Source organism: Sus scrofa, chromosome Y (genome assembly GCF_054392235.1).
Source record: "Sus scrofa isolate SSC_HxYL_T2T_F1_AM1 chromosome Y, Sscrofa_HxYL_maternal_Yorkshire_Landrace_v2.0, whole genome shotgun sequence".
NCBI classification, from domain to species: domain Eukaryota; kingdom Metazoa; phylum Chordata; class Mammalia; order Artiodactyla; family Suidae; genus Sus; species Sus scrofa.
The window spans coordinates 10583093-10600997 of NC_139402.1; the positions used below are offsets into that span (position 1 = coordinate 10583093).

Genomic DNA, 17905 nt, shown 5'->3' on the forward strand with positions numbered 1-17905 from the left:
TTAATGAAAACACAAAAGACCTCAGATAGCCAAAGCACTTTTGAAAAAGAGAAACGGAACTGGAGGAATCAGGCTCTCTGACCTCAGACTATATACTGCATTAATGGAACAGCATTGTAAGCCCAGAAATAAATCCACACAACTGTGACCAGATCTACTACAAAAAAGACAGCATTCAGTGGAGGAAGGACAATTTCTTCAATAAGTAGACTGGGAAAACTGGTCTGCTACATGTAAAAGAATGAAATTAGAACATTCTCAAACGTTCTTCTTAAAAATAAACTCCGAATGGATTTAAAGACTGGATACTGTAAACTCAGAGGAAAACATGGAACGCTCTTTGACATAAATCACAGCAGTATCTTTTTGGAATTCACCTCCTAGAGTAATGAGAGTAAAAACAAAAATAAACAAACAGGACCTAATTAAACTTAAAAGTGTTGTTCCTGTTGTGTCTCAGTGAGTTAAGCATCCAGCTAGTATCCACAAGGATGCTGGTTTGATCCCTGGCGTCTGTCAGTGGATTAAGGATCTCGTAGTGTTATGAGCTGAGTGTCAGTTGCAGACGCAACTTGACTCTGGCATGGCTGTGATAGAAGTCGGCAGCTGTATCTCTGATTCAATCCCTAGCCTGGGAACCTCCATATGCTACAGGTGTGGCCCTAAAAAGCAAAAAACAAACAAACAAATATTTATTTACTTACTTATCTATCTATTGTCTTTTCTAAGGCCGTACCCTTGGCATGTGGAGGTTCCCAGGCTAGGGGTCCAAGTGGAGCTGTAGTCACCGGCCTACGCCAGACCCACAGCAGTGCAGGATCTGAGCCACGTCTTTGACCTACGCCATGGCAATACTGGATCCTTAACCCACTGACCGAGGCCAGGGATCAAACCCAAAACCTCATGCTTCCTAGTCAGATTCATTAACCACTGAGCCACAACAGGAACTCCATCAGGGTATGTTTTTTTTTAAAAAGAAAGAAAATAGTATGGAGTTTCTTTAGTAGGCTAACTATAGAACTACCATATGATTCAGCATTCCCAATCCAGGGCATATATCCAGAGAAAACCCTAATTTGAAAAGATACATGCACCCCGGTGTCTACTGCAGCACTATGCAATAGCCAAGACATGGAAGCAAAACCTAAATGTCCATTAACAGATAAAGATGATGTGGTACATATGTATGATGGAATATTACTCAACCATAAAAAAGAATGGAATAATGCCATTTGCAGCAACATGGATGGACCTAAAGATTATCATACTAAGTGAAATTGGAAGTGAAAGACAAACACCTTGTGATATCACTTATATGTGGAATCTTAAAAACGGATTCAAATGAACTTATTTGCAGAACAGAAACAGACAGAGTCTTTGAAAACAAATTTATGTGCCCAAAGGGTAATGTTTTGGCAGATGAATGGACTGGGGATCTGGGATTAGCCTATGCACATTGAGGTATGTGGAATGCCTGACTAGTGGAAACCTGCTAAAGCACTGATAACTCTCCCCAATATTGTTTCATAATCCATTCAGAAAAAGAATCTGAAAGAATGAATGTATCCACATGTATAACTGAATCACTTTTTCATAGGCAGAAATTATCACAACATTGTGAATCAAATATACTTCAATAAAACTTTAAAAATGGTGGAAAATGAGGAGTTCCCATCGTGGCACAGTGGTTAACGAATCCGACTAGGAACCATGAGGTTGCGGGTTCGGTCCCTGCCCTTGCTCAGTGGGTTAACGATCCGGCGTTGCCGTGAGCTGTGGTGTAGGTTGCAGACGCGGCTCGGATCCCGAGTTGCTGTGGCTCTGGCGTAGGCTGGTGGCTACAGCTCCGATTAGACCCCTAGCCTGGGAACATCCATATGCCGCGGGAGCGGCCCAAGAAATAGCAACAACAACAAAAAGACAAAAGACAAAAAAAACGACCAAAAAAAAAAAAATGGTGGAAAATGAAAAGCAGAACAAAAAATGAAATATGTTATTTGCATGGATCTGGAGATTATCATACTATGTGAATAAGTCAGAGAAAGACAAATACCATAAGATATCACATACATGTGGCATCTAATAAGAATGATACAAAAAAGAATGTATTTATAAGATAGGAACAAACTCACAGATTTGAAAATCAAACTTAGGGTTATTTTAGGGGAAACTGTCTGGGGGTAGTTAGGATGGCATAACACATAAACACTATTCTATAAAATAATTAAGTAGAATGTACTGTATAGCATGGGGAAATCTACTCAATAGTTTGTAATAACCTGTATGGGAAAAAATAATATATGTATAACTGATTCACTTTGCTGTACATCTGAAACTAATATGTTCTATGTCAGCTATACTCCAATTTTTAAAAAAAGTCTAGAAAAAAATTTCTTTACTTTTTTAAATGAATAGTATTTTACTATATGGATATGCCACATTTTGCTTATCCAATTTTCTGTAGATGGACAGTTGGATTGTTTCTACATTTAGCTATTGTGAATTAAAATGCTACTGCAAACATAGGTGTACAAATGTCTCTTTGAGACCCTGATTTCAGTTCCTTTGAGTATGTACCCAGTAGTGGAAATACTAGATCATGTGGCAATTTTATTTTTAATTTTTTGAGGAACTGCTGTACTCTTTTCTGTAGCAACTGTACCATTTTACATTTTCACAGCAGTACATGAACGTTCCATTTTTTTTTTTTTTTACAGTCTTATCAATACTTGGTATTTTCTGTTTTTCTGTCTGAAAACAGAGTAGGTGTGATGATGGATATGAGGTAGTATCTTAATTTTGATACACATTTCTCAGATCATTGGTGATGTTGAACATCTTACATGCTCATGGGCATTTATGTCTTTTTTGTGGAGAATTTGTAAAAGTCTTTTACCCATTTTTAATCAGGGTGTTTGGGTTTTTTGTTGAGTTTTAGCGTTTCTTAACATTTTGTATGAGGTATTATACTTTTGACTATATAATTTTAATGTTTGAAGAGATAGAATTAAAGTAGTAAATAGAAGGGTTTTTCTCCTGGAATTTAGATTAATTTTCCTTATGAATGTTACTAGTTTTCTTAGGTGAGAAATGAGCTATATTCTTGGTGTCTATATATAGGTGTGATAAGATGAATGTAGTTTATTCAAAGCCAGTTAAAGCGGTGCAGTTAAAGGAGAAGCACTGTAATTAAAGCAGTGATGATCTAATCAATATATGTGTAAATTGTGACTTTACATAATTAAATTTTTTTTCTAGGCAAGTTGGACAAATGCAAGTAAAAAACAACGTGAAAAGCTGCTTGAGCTGATTCGACGTCTTGCTGAAGATGATAAAGATGGTGTCATGGCACATAAAGTGTTGAACCTTCTTTGGAATCTGGCTCATAGTGATGATGTGCCGGTGGACATCATGGACCTAGCTCTCAGTGCCCACATAAAAATACTAGATTACAGTTGTTCACAGGTATGGTAGCACTTCTTAGCTAACTTTTTCTGATCCCCCCTCATTAAAATGTTTAGTTGCAGAATAATTTCATTGTTTAATCATTCCAAGTAATATTGTCAGATCATCTTACTGTTGTCTTTTATGTGTGACTTCCTTCTCTTACTTGTTTTTCAACAAGTTTTTGTATCGTTCACTAAGCATTTTTACCACCTTGTGAGAAGGATTTGTAAAGGTGAAAGAACTCATTATAGTAATGCTGTAGTTAAATATAGTAAAATAGAATCATAATGCAGTAAAACCATTTGTGACTTTGAAGGTTAGGGTAATTAGACTTTTTTTTTTTTCCTCAAAATATGTTAATATAGTTAGACTTTTTTTCCCCTCAAAATATGTTAATATAATTAACTTCCTAAATAGAGTTTTCGTTATTAGCAAATCACAGCAGCTTCTTTCCATTTTAACTTACGTCATTTATGTTCACTGATTTTACGTATGCATTTTATATTAAGTTTGCTTAAATTCTTAGGCCTGTTTCTGGATTTTTATCAGCAGTGATTTGCCATCTTTCCGATAGGGTGCTGAAGATTGTAATAAAGGCGTTGTATTCCCTTTAGAAAAAGCAAACAAAAACCAAAAACTGGTCAGTATTTTTTTAGTTACCTCAGAGCAGGTGTTCTGCTTTCAGTTGGAATTTAATTTAATCAAGTCAGGCAAAGTCACAGTGATGCTGCCAGGTTTTGAAAAACGTGATTGTGGAGGTTCAAAAGTATTTGCTGATCTGATTACTTTTTTAAAGAGATTCAGAGGAGGTGTTCTTAACCCAGGGTGCTTAAGAAGTGAAGATACTGTTCATAATCTGTGGACTAGTTAGTCCCAATGTGTATATAAAACTGAGATTTTTATTTTCAGTTCTCAAGAATACATAAATTACCATTTAATGTCTACTGTCCTTTACAAATAAATTTAAACAGGGAGCTTTTTTCTAATGCGGGAGTTAGTAGGACACTGGATTTGCACTAAGGCATTTGGAGTGTCAAATTTATCAAAGGAAAAAAGTCTCAGTTCACTTATTTAATTAATGACAATGTTAAACTGTATTTGATTCTGAATGTTGTGTTTATTCAGCATCTCAAATGGTGGTGAAGACCTTGAGTTTAATTTTTTATTTAATAGTGAGAAGTATAGAAATAGTAACACTTGGTGTAAATGCTCAAGTACTGCTTCCTCTTTTAATTAGTTATTCAGATCATTGCCTGCCATAATGTCTTAAATGTTGCTGTGTTTATAGGTATTAGACTTCATGGAATTTAGTAAAAGTGTTTTTTGCCTTTTTCAACTCAGCCTTTACTTGTGTTAAGAAAAACTATTAATAAATATATCACACTCTACTCTCCAAGCTAAGGTGCTTCTAAGAGTCTTGACATATTTAGTATTCAAGTGTAAATTGTAAATTCTAAAGATGTACACAGAATTCAGCTTAGTAATTTCATGTCTAGAAATTTGCCTAGGAAATATATGAAGACAGCCTGATATTTATGGAGTAGGTCATTCTTTATAGTTTATGCAGTGATAAATAGAAACCACTTAAATTCATGAATATATTTTACAGTATGTGTTAAAATGGCTATTACTGTAGATAAATAGTTCATGAAAGCACTTGAAGTGTGGACCCTCTTTTGATTCTAAAAAAAGATTTTTCTTTCCCAAATATGCATAGAAATAGAATCATTCCAGTTAAAAATTGGTTAGGTTTTCAAACTCAACTTCTTTTTTAGTTAATTTATTTATTTCTTAACTTTTATGGCCACACCCACTGCATGGGGAAATTCCTGGGTCAGGAATTCGAGCTAGAACCCCAGCTGCAGCAACACTGGATCCTTTAACCCACTGTGCCATGTCAGAGATTGAACCTACACCTTTGTAGCTACACCTCTGCAGCGACCCAGGCCCCTGTAGTCAGATTCTTAACCCACTGTGCAGGAACTCCAAACCTGAATTTCTGATTACTGGTGATTGTAGATGAAAAGACAGAAGTAAATTATGGCAGAATATTAGAAGTAAATTTATTATTGCAATATTGTTCAACATTTTATATTTTCCTCTAGGTGAAAACATGGTGCCTATTTTCTCTTATTTTATTTGTGTGTTAATTTTTTTATTTTGTTTTTTTTTAATTTTAAAAGCTAATTATGCTGTTTTCTTGATAAAATATGTGTTCCTTGATTTTTTTTACAAAATATGTAACATCACATCCACATATAGTAGTACTTGGGATTGTATATTTTTGCAAAGTTTTATAATATCAAGAAACTTATAAAGCAGTAAGTAAAACACAGTACTCACATTCAGATGTGTGTTTTAAAAGTGAAATTTCCTGTGTATGTTCCTGAACTTGGAATTTGTACTGTGTTTTAGATAAATATCTGACTCCATGAAACAGTGAGTTTGTATAGTAGTTCTTATTTATTTTTGGAATGTTGGTGATCATTTCAAATTAAGAGTATACTTAAAGCATTTTGCTTTGTTAAACTGTTATAATTACATCATCATTTTTATGAAGCTTAGCTTATAAGCTTTTCTACTTTGATTCTCAAAGTAGTTTGAAGGTAGAATTATACCTTATAACCATATTTTTTGTGTATTGTGTATAAGGATCGGGACACACAGAAGATCCAGTGGATAGATCGTTTTATAGAAGAACTTCGCAATAATGACAAGTGGGTAATTCCTGCACTGAAACAAATAAGAGAAATTTGTAGTTTGTTTGGTGAGGCACCTCAAAATTTGAGGTAAGGCTTTTAATACAGAAAACTTTCTAATTATTATTTGTATTGTTGAAAATAGCGTATCAGTAAAAGCAAATTTTAAAGAAAGAAAGCTGGAGTGGGGAAATAGCTTAATGAAGAGTTTGAAGCAAAATAAAGGTTTTTTTTTTTTGTTTGTTTGTTTTTTTTGCCGTTCCTACAGCATATGGAAGTTCCTGGGCCAGGGGATCAAACCACACTGCAGTGACAATGCCAGATCCTTAACCCACTATACCACAGCAGCTCCAAAGTAAGGATTATTCATCTACTTTATATTTAATAACATAGAATTTAATTTACCCAGTTTTATATAGTATTTAAGTGTGAATTAAGATACTGGCTTTCACTCTTGTTTCAGATCTTAGTTCTAGCAGATGTATCAGACATAGTCATGGCATGGGTTATATTTATCTCACTCCTCATTTCATGCTACCTTTTTTGCCAGTCCCCTTTCTTGGTTCAGTATTCATTTTGAATCCTGGATTTCATGGTCTTTAATATATTCTTAACTGGCCTACTCAGACATACTTATCAACATTTTTCAAATTAATTTTAAATATTATAATAGGGAATAATAATTTTCAATGTGTGGTGGTTGGGGTGGTTACTTTGTCTAGAATTTACAAGTAAATTTTCAAAGATTAAAAGTGATTTAAATCATGAAAGATGACATCTTTGTTTAAAGATTTTTTTTACTCTTTATTTTAGCGAGGTTTTTTTCTTAGTTTATTTTACATGTTGTATTCGATGCTAAAATATTAGTGGTTATTAGAATAATTTTAACCTTCTGTTTTCTTGCAATATATTTGGAATTAATGACAGAAGAGTAAAAAGAACATGAAGAAAGCTAAATAGCAAGAATATTCACAGTGCAATTAGGAGTCCTGGTAGTGAACTCCAGTTTTGTCTGATTAGCTGTAATCTTAGAATGACTCCCTAACCTTTAAGAAATGTTTTTCTTGTGCCTAAGACATGATTGCCAAGGTCATTTTAGCTTTAAACTGGTGTAATAATTATGTATGTAAATAGAATTCATGTTTTAAAAGAGTTATATTTCCTTTTTCATTTTTATTTTTCAAGTTGAATTTTTATTGTAATGCTGGAAAGATTATGAAATTAGGAAATTCCATTGGACCAAATACTGCAGAAATAGTAATAATATTTATTTGTGAAGTACATATTTTGATTGTGTTTGATATTGGCTATTGGCCTTCTGTCTTTTATCAGATAGACACACCCTTTCTCGGGTTGCTCTATGTACTTTTCTAAGGCTAGTGATTTGAGCACCACTAAATTAATGGTGATGTGACAGTTGATGGGTGATGTGATTGGTTTCACTGAAAATGGCATATCAGGAAGGGAACTAAGTTATCTTTCTGGTGGTATCCAGTGGGCAAAACTGGCTGCAGACTAGTGTTCTGGAATGTACTTTTACTAGCTAATGTACTTGATCACATAAATTTATACATACTGCACAGCAGCTATTTTGATATTGGTATTGTGCAAGATTAGTATTTGGGTGGAGTTGGAGAATATTGGTAGAAGGAGTAAGTATGCTTTGAGGCCTCAGTTAATCTCAGATTTCATGATTTTTTTTTAAAAGAATATTGACAAAGTTTTATTACAAATATAGAACATTTTAACCATTTAAAAGTAATAGCTAGAATTTAGTCTCTGTAAACTTAGTTACAACAGTGTTTGTTTGCCTAATTATACTGTTAAGTTCTTCTTGTTTTAGTCAGACTCAGCGAAGTCCCCATGTATTTTACCGTCATGATTTAATCAATCAACTTCAGCACAATCATGCCTTAGTTACTTTGGTAGCAGAAAACCTTGCTGCTTATATGAATAACATGCGACTATATGCTAGAGGTATGTATAACAAGCTAAAATTAACTATTGGGAATCAACATGGCTTACCTTCCCTGTATTTTCTTTTGTCCTTGTATTGTTTACCTTGACAATATGTTTATTTGCAAAAGGACCAAAAAAAAAGAAAAAAGAATGGAAGTGAGTTGTCTCTGTAAATTGTATTCACTTACTAGTCACTTGGCCTCTCAAATCATAAAACAACCTAAACCATAGGCCAGCTTTTCAAGGCTCTTTATTAGGTGCTGGTCTGTGTCCCTGTTCATTGTTGTTAAATTGATTTCTTTCCTTCTAATTCTGGGGACTTTATCTTGTAACTGCAGTTGGTTGCTACTTTCTTGAGTATGTGCTCATTTTAAACCTTTTCTTTCTTACTGGTATCCCCCCCCCTTTTTTTTTTTTTTTTTTTTTTTATGCTTTTTAGGGCTGCACCTGCAACATATGGAAGTTCCCAGGCTAGGGGTCAAATCAGAGCTACAGCTGCTGACCTCCACCACAGCCACATCAACAAAGGATCCAAGCTGAGTCTGCAACCTATGCCACAGCTTATGACAACACTGTGTCCTTAATCCATTGAATGGGAACAGGGGTTGAACCCACATTCTTGTGAATCCTAGTTGGGTTCATTACTGCTGAGCAAAATAGAAACTTCCTTATTGCCATCACTTTTACTGCTTTTTGAGGAGACCTAATAATTTCCTTGAAAATATTCTCCTAATTCTCCTGCTGTTAATTTTGTCCAAGTCTATTCTTATATATATTATAATTGTTATTAATAACCCTGAATTGTTTTTTTCCATTCTTCAAAGAACTTTATTTAAATGTTGCTAGATTAGTGATCACCATTTGTTCCTTTGGTTCTCAGAATGTGGAATTGTTTAAACATATTAGGATGAAGTTTCCTATGGTTGTAACAGAAAAAATACTTAGTATTTGCTGTATGTGGGGTTTCTTTCTTGGTGGTTTAAAGACTAATTGCAATGTTATTTATTCTTTGACAGTTTAATCAGAATCTGTGTGTGCTGGAGCACAGAATACTCTTTGTATATCCTATCTCTGTACATATTCATGGGGCAAACAAAAGCCCCAGCCACCTTATAGGCTCAAGTTTTTAAATATGAAGAAGAAAACCTTTCTGTTGTCCATTATTGAAAACAGGATTGAGTGTAGTACTGAACTGAAAGTACTACTCAGTTGACATGATGCATTAGGATGTGGAGAATTCAGTCATATAGATGTGTTTGAAAGGTGGATATTTTATGATCACAAAAATGTTAGCATTCTTTTTATGTTGCTTCTTTTTTGCAAGGTTAGAGATAATGGAATGCAAGCTTTATAAACTGCATAGATTTAAAATCTGGCCTCAGTTCATCACTGCATAACTTGTAATTTATTTAAGACCTTTATTGTAAAGATGTACCAAATCTGTAAAATGATGATAACAATAGTTATAACATCATAAGCGAGTTAATGCATTGTTAGGATGGAGTTAAATTAGCTTGCAGGCACTTCAAGTTGTCTTGTATTAATATGTTCCTCTGAGTAAATTGATTTCATATTATGTTTCTAACCTTTTTCCTCCAGATGTAGTATTTTTCACTTCTGGCCAATGTTTTATCAATTTATTTTTTTATTTTAATTTTAATTACTTTTTTTTCACTGAAGATTGATTTTTATTTTTTTAAATAGGTGTATAACAGTCATTGCAGTCAAATTTTGTAGCATTTCCATCCCAAACCCTCAGAATTTATTTCTAAAAATAGGAAAAAAATTAATAATTAATTTTTATATTGAAACTTTTAAGTTTAAATTACTTACATGATGTAGAACTAGTAATAACACAAACATTAAAATTTTTTAAACTTTTACATATGGAAGATAAAATGAGTTCTCTTAATTTCTTTTTTAGTGAGTTTATGCACTAGCACTTCCGGAATCACTGTTTAAAAAAATGATTCATATTTATAACAAAATATAATGCACTCCACTTTAGCCCATTAGAAGATACCCATTGTATTGATTGGAGCTTGAGAGGTTTATGTATTGTTTTCTCCAATTTCTGAGCAAAGATTGTGGGTTTCTGACACTATAGGACACAAGGCAGTTCATATAAAGCTATGTTTTCTTAGGACTGCCACTTTGCATTACCTCTTTGCATTATTATGCTGCTTGGTTATTTTCAGGACTGCTTGCTAACAAAAAGGACTCTTTACAAGTGTCACTTAACAACAGGGCTGTGTTAAATAAAGTGCACATCCTGTGTACTTAGTAATCACTTATGCATATCAGCCATGAAGTGCTAGTAAATATTTTTGGGGTTCTTGCAATTTAAAGAATATTTTTAACTAGTACTATTCATTTTATTAAGTTAATAGTTCTTTGGAGAAATGAATGTTTCTAGGCCTACCATAGGAAAGCACAGGGTAAGAGCTGGATGTTATCGTGCCAGAAAGTAAGAAAATGTCTGTTTTATGCAAAATATCATATTGCAGTGTCAGAAATATATAGGAGTCAGCTCTCACTTGTCAAACCTGTGTCAAAGCATTAGAATAGTGATAACATGAATCATAACCTTTTTAGTATATGAATTATATAAATAAAAGGATGAGAATGTCAACTAAAAATTTATCGGAAAGTAGTGGATGATAAAACTATTAAGTGGAAAGTTTAATGAGGACCAGAATACTGATATGATATCAAAGTGTTGACCCATAAATTATTAATTGTAAAGAGAAAAATAGTAACTATTTAGTGGAGAAAGTTGGTAGAAAAACCTTAACTAAGCAATATTTGGATAAACTGACATCTTGGCTTCTTATAATGATGCATAGGGATTTAGCATTATTTTATTTCTTTTATTTTTTTCTTTTTTGGCTGTCCTGCAGCATGTGGAAGTACCTGGGCTAGGGACCATATCTGACCCACAGTGGTGGCCTTTGCCACAGCTGCAGCAACACCAGATCTTTTAACCCACTGTGCAAAGCCAGGAATTGAATCTGCATTCCATCGCTGTAGAGATACCACCAATCCCATTGCACCACTGCAGGAACTCCAGAATTCAGCATTACTTTTGTAGTATATATTGCCAAATATATATAGCCTGAATATAACTAGATTTAGAGGAAACATGATGCCAACCCAAACTGAATGGCACCATACAAGTAGCTTTATTCTTTAAAATAAGTTAAACACACACACACACACACACACACACACACACACACACACACACACACGAACACACAGCCCAAAGAACCGAGGAAATTCTAAGTTAAAAGAATCAAATGCAGACGATTTCTGAGTCTAGATTTGATTCTGGATTAGGAAAAAGGGAAGAATAAAGGTTGTTATAGGGACAGTTTCTGAAATTTGACTATGTGCTGGGGTCAGGTAAAGGTCTTTGTGTCCTTGTTATTGGGAAATAATCATAGTTTTAATGAGTAAAAGTGATCAACTTTATCTTCAAATGGTTAACAAATTGATATAACGTGTAAATAGAGATACTGGTAACACAAGGGCATGAATAATTTCTTGTGTTATTTTTCCACATGAAATTACATCAGAAGAGAAGGTTATACCATGCTTCGTCCCTTGTGTGTGTTTCCTTTCCCTGCCACACACACTCAAGTCCTGCCAACTAAGCACACACACACAAAAGTTTTTAGGCAGAGGTCTTCAGGGATTAAACAAAACAGTGAAAATGGCAGTCCAGAGTTTAGTCAGGTGTTTCAAGATCAGCATTCTTGACAATATACCAGAAAACTTTAAGCAGTAGAAAAATTTTTCTGCCATCTTTTAGTCCTAAGGCTTGGGCAGTTGATGACTTTTGAGGAAATAATATTTTAGCACTACTAGTAGATGCTCGTGAATGTAGAAGTATGTAAAGTGGGCCTAATATATTGGGCCTCCTTTTCCAAATCTAATCCAGGTATATCTCTAAACATTCTTTATCTTCCATCTTTTATAGCAAGTCAGCATTTTACTTCTAATTCAGGTTTTTTTGTTATGTAGAATCTTGCCATTTTGATGATTTAGATTGCCTTTAGCAATTGCAAAAAGAACACAGTTGGGATTCTTTGGCATCAGTGCTGATGATATTAAAAGTTCCAAGTGGTGCATAATTGAGAAATGTCATTATTTATTGCTGAAGAGGAATTCTGTAATTTCAAATCCTCTTTAACTTGGCTTCAAAGTTTTGAAATTAATGTCCTGAGTGACTGACAGCTCTATCTGAGGCATTTCTTTCCACTGTCTTCTATTTCCCCCAAACCAATTTAGTCATTTTCAAGAAGAGGGCTTTATCCAGTCTTTCTGTTTCTTTTCTGACTTTAGTTTGCTTGAAATTGACATAAGCAACCTTATGAGAAATTTTTAAGATAGCCTTTCTGCTGTAAACTCCCATTTTAATTGAGATCTGCCTTTTTGAAGGAAGCATCTCATGCACAACACTATCAATAGTACTTCTAGGAAAATACATGCTTTTAACTTTTTCCTTAGCTTGCTTATTGACAGACCCTTGAAAAATTTTCTCTTAGCATATGATGTTGATAATGTTAAGTCCAAAGTACTTACTAGGTTTGTGTTTAAAAAATAAAGAATTTTTAATCTATTATAGCCCAGGTTACCAACACATGTATTCATAGTCATAATGTGAGGGTGCGGTATTTTGTTTTTGTGTTTTTTTTTTTAATATCCAGCAGATTTATAGTTTGCTGATTGAGGTAATTGTGTCATAACTTTATCAAATGCAGTAACAACTTATGACATTTTGATTTTCTATTAATGCTCTTACTGTTATTGAGTATGCTGAAATACTACAGTGACAGGTATTATTATAACAGAAGTAATAGTGAAGGGGGAAAAGTCACAGACTTTACTCACAAAATTACTTCAATATATTTGAAGACTAGAAGGGGGACTATGCTGAAAAAGTATTTTTGGAAGGCAGCTCTATACCACCAATGCTGTACTGAAAATTAGTTTTGATAGCACATTAAGCATATCTCATTTTCAGCATGTGAAAGCAAGTGTTTATTTTTGTGGGGAAAATTAGATATATTTAAATAGCACTATTACAAGTTGCCTGTTAATGATAAATAATTACTGGCTTCTTAATTTCTTTTGGTTAAAGTCAACAGTGATGATGATATATATGTGAATAATGGAAAGCTTTTGTTAACTTGCAGACCATGAAGGCTATGACCCACAAACTGTGAGGCTTGGAAGTAGATATAGTCATGTTCAAGAAGTTCAAGAACGGCTTAACTTCCTCAGGTTAGTTTTCAAAATTAGTACTGTTCTCTTTAAGGCACACATAAGGAATACAGTGTTAATGTTTTTCATAGCCAAGTCTTATCTTACGTGGCCATTTCACCCTGGAACTGAACATCTTCCACATACGAACCATTGCCGAAAAAGTAACATAACATTTTCTATGTTTATATTAACATGTAATCTATGTTTTAAATCAATCCGTAATTACCTTTAAAAATTTTATAATCTGGGGAGTTCCCATTGTTGCTCCGTGGTTAACAAACCGGACTGGTATCCATGAGGATGCAGGTTCAGTCTCTGGCTGGGTTGCAGCGAGCTGCAGACACAGCTTGGATCTCACATTGATGTGGCTGTGGTGTAGGCCTGTAGCTCCAGCTCCAGTTTGACCCCTAGCCTGGGAACCTCTGTGTGTCACAAGTGTAGCTCTTAAGGAAAAAAAAGGAATTTTATAATCTGTAAGTTTGATCTCTCCAAATGCAACTGTTCACACATTTCAACTTAGGAAGAAATCTAGTCATCTAAACATAACATTGATTTATGGTGCTCTCCACTCTTTTTAACCATCCAGGAAAAAATAAAGTTGCCACTCATAATGAAACTTCTTCACTCTGTGGGCCACAGTTATTAGTGATAGTGTACCGTAACCCTTAGGTTTACTGAAATGGGAAAAATGCTTTAGAATTTACCTACTATATTAAAAAGTATTATTAGAACTTTTCCTACTATGTAAATATGTAGTAGTATAATTCACTCAAGGAAAAATGATCTAAGAGTTAATACTTCATGTGTTTTTCTTTGCACTAATGGCTAGTTCTCATGGAAACTCTTCGAGACACTTTGAGAGTCCGTTTAGGGTATTAACTTGTTTGAAATCAGAGTCAGGTTATGAAACTAGAGTACTCACCTTAGTGTGTCTCACTTTAAAGGCTCTGATATTTCTATGACATCAGTGATTTTTCAGACTTATGCTAGAGCCTTAGTTTGGAAAATGTGTTCTATTATTCTGGACCTCATGTTGCTTATTTGTAAATGTGAGGGAATAGGTAGAATTGAAAACTGGATATTTGACACTCAGACGTACCACTATGTAGCTATCAAAAACCTGTATCTATAATTAAGACCCAGAAGAAGAAAGCCACTAACATTAAATGAATAGTATGGACATTAAATGACCATACAATATTGAATATGAAGTCATCACTGGTTAACTAAGAATTAGATGTAAAATTATATTCAGATTAATCAGCTTCTCTTTTTATTCATTGATGTTCATAGAAATAACACACGGAGTAGATAGAGAGGTAAAAGAAACCAGAATTTAACTGAAGGAAGAGACTGCTTGAAGCAGAATCATCAGCTCCTTGTAGTCTTTTTTTTTTTTTCTTTTTTAAGGGTTGCATATGCAGCATAGTGAAGTTCCCAGGCTAAGGGTTTGAATCAGGGCTGCAGCTGCCAGCCTACATCACAGCCACAGCAATGAGGGATCTGAGCCAAGCCATAGCTCACAGCCCTTTAACCCACTGAGTAAGGTCAGGGATTGAACCTGTGTCCTCATGGATACTAGTTGAATTCATTACCCCTGAGCCATGACAGGAACTCCCACTGCAGTCTTATTTTAATGGGCAAGAGTCACATAGCTATGAAAAACACCAGAGAACATCTTAAATAGTGATAAACATACTAATGGTTACTGACACAGAATTACATCTAACTTAGTAGGTTACTTTGCTTAGAGACCAGGTATGGAGTATAATATTTTCATAAATTAAAATTTTTTGAGGATCTTTATTTTATTTCAACATTTGCTTATCTCTGAAAGTCACCTGATGTAATAGCTCATTTTTCAGTGAAGCCGCATAAGCAGGGAGCTAAATCAGGATCTAGTGTCAAAGTCTGAACTTCTTGACAGCTAAGAGTAAGCTTTTATATTTTGGTCAAATATTCTAGCAGATTTCCTGGAGCTCTGTAGATGCTCCGTAAATATATGCTTGTTAAGTTAATGAAATAATATCTTTTTTTTTTTTTTTTTTTTTACTGATAAACATATGGATGAGAATTGAGCTCTTTTGAAAGAACATCTTTTAAGCTGTAATCCAGATGATTGTGCTAAATGAAATTTTCGGATATATTAAAATAAATTGTTTGAAAATAAAATTATATAGGCCTAATTCTGATTTCTTAAATTTTTTCAAGATTTTTATTGAAGGATGGCCAACTCTGGCTCTGTGCTCCTCAGGCAAAACAAATATGGAAATGCTTAGCAGAGAATGCAGTTTACCTTTGTGATCGTGAAGCCTGTTTTAAGTGGTATTCCAAGTTAATGGGGGATGAACCAGACTTAGATCCTGATATTAATAAGGATTTTTTTGAAAGTAATGTGCTTCAGCTTGATCCTTTCCTGTTAACTGAAAATGGAATGAAATGTTTTGAACGATTCTTCAAAGCTGTTAACTGTAGAGAAGGGAAACTGGTAGCAAAAAGAAGAACCTATATGATGGATGATTTGGAACTAATTGGATTAGACTACCTTTGGAGGGTAAGTGAGAAGTAGGATCATCTGTTTGCAAACATTGTGCATGAGGTGATTTCTAAAAAATGGTTAAGGAGTTATAATTTTGCTTATAAGTTACAGTTTTTATCCTGCTCTGAAACTTGGCCTAGGAATTGGGGAGTTAGATGGGGGCATGGGTGGTTAATTGTTCATCTTCAGCTTCTTATATCACTTTTATTTGGATTCATTTTCCCTCCCCAACCCCCACCTCTCTCTTTCTCCCCCCAACCCCTCTATCTGCCACTGACAGATCTACTGTACTTAGAATTTTTCATGTATATATGCAAGTATTCTAATCATTGTTTATCTGCACATCTTTTACCTTCCCTCTGGAAGGTTATTATCTACCTTACTTACAAGTTACATCTTGGGGGTTATTGTACATTTAATGCTCAAATAAATGATGGACAGAAGGGAGGACTATTAGTTAGAAGGAGTTATGAATCAATACCTTTATAGAAACTTTTATTTATGTATTATATATGTATATATATATGTGATATATTTAAATTCCTGAGAGTAAATTGCTGTATTGTACTTAAGGCCTTTTGCACCTTGATACATAAATATTGTTGACATCTCTAAGAATTAACCTATTTTATTGTTAGATTTCAGCTTTTCTTGTATTTTGGATGTGGGGTTTTTGGTGGTGTTTCTAAACCATAGATAAACTAAGGTGTTTGTTCGGCCTTTTATTAAGACTAGTACTTTTTCTCTGCTTAGTCGCCCCCATTCTTTCTTTTCCTCTATGGAATTCTCAAAGGGTCAGCCTTGAAACACCCTGATAGCCAGAGGATTCTTTTTTTTTTTTTTTTTTTCTTCCCCCTTTCTCTTTTGGCCACCCCGAGGCATATGGAGTTTCCAGGCCAGGATCAGATCCGAGCCACAGTTGTGACCTATACTGCAACTGCAGCAACACTGGATCCTTTGACTCACTGTGCCAGGCTAGGGATTGAACTATTTCCCGGCACCGCAGAGATGCTGCTGATCCCAGTTCCACTACAGTGGGAACTCCAGCATTCTAAATATATGGTGAAACTTCTGATTAAGTAAGTGACAAAGATGGGCAGAAATTGCTTATTATGCTTTTCCTTGTAAATTTTTAGCATGCTTGATTTCTTCCTTGAAAGTTTCACAACTTGGCCACCAGATTGCAAAATTAAGTAATATTGATTAAAGTATAATTTATTATTTTCATGTTTAAGTAAGTTACCCTATTGAAAAAACTCAGTATGTATTAATCCTTAGTATTCTGTTTAATTAATTTTGTTACTTAATTTTACTTGATTTGCGTATCAAAATCAATTTAGTCTTAAATTATTGAATACTGTATTATAAAAATTGAAAATAAAATTTGAATTTAAGTGCTAAATTAGAGTATATCTTGTATGTTGCTAATACTTTTAATTTTGGATCTAGGTTGTAATGCAGAGCAATGATGACATTGCTAGCAGAGCTATAGATCTCCTTAAAGAGATATATACAAACCTTGGTCCCAGGTTACAGGTCAATCAGGTAAGGACTGAAGTACATAAAAACTTCTACTGCAGTTAGGTTGGAAAGTAATATTAGATTTAGTAGAATCTTTTTAAACTTAGAATTAATTTTAAAATAGAAATTAATTTTTAGTTCTTATAAAAATATTTAAATATTTAATGCTTATAAAATGCTAACTGAATATTTCCTTGGTAATTTTCTTTAGGTGATTAGGATTATTTTTGATGTAATTATTATTATATGCTGAGATAGCTGAAATTTTTATCTATTTGATACTTGGTTCAGAGATTTTTGAAGAAAAATAATTCATTTACATTTGTTTATTTTCTTATAATCAGCTTCCTTTTGTGTTTTGTTATTGATTGCATATATGTGGTTAAAAATAACCTAGAAGTTGAAGTTTTACTGTCTTTAATTGGATTAATGTCATTTGGATTTAAATTTCAAAGCAGTTTAAACTGTC

General features: G+C 33.9%; 1 protein-coding gene across 4 annotated transcripts in view; it reads left to right on the forward strand.

The window, feature by feature from the left end:
* The window catches only part of LOC100625207 (ubiquitin carboxyl-terminal hydrolase 9X), a 176986-nt gene that overhangs the window by 74738 nt on the left and 84343 nt on the right, over positions 1–17905 (forward strand). For all 4 annotated transcript variants that reach the window (XR_014836125.1, XR_014836124.1, XM_021080952.2 and 1 more), the window contains exons 12-17: positions 3259–3465; positions 6100–6236; positions 7990–8123; positions 13307–13394; positions 15588–15930; positions 17365–17460. Coding sequence is in view for 2 of the 4 variants with exons in the window: in XM_021080952.2 (XP_020936611.1) it covers positions 3259–3465; positions 6100–6236; positions 7990–8123; positions 13307–13394; positions 15588–15930; positions 17365–17460 (1005 nt within the window). In the remaining 2 variants the exon portion in view is untranslated. The remainder of the gene's footprint in view (positions 1–3258; positions 3466–6099; positions 6237–7989; positions 8124–13306; positions 13395–15587; positions 15931–17364; positions 17461–17905) is intronic.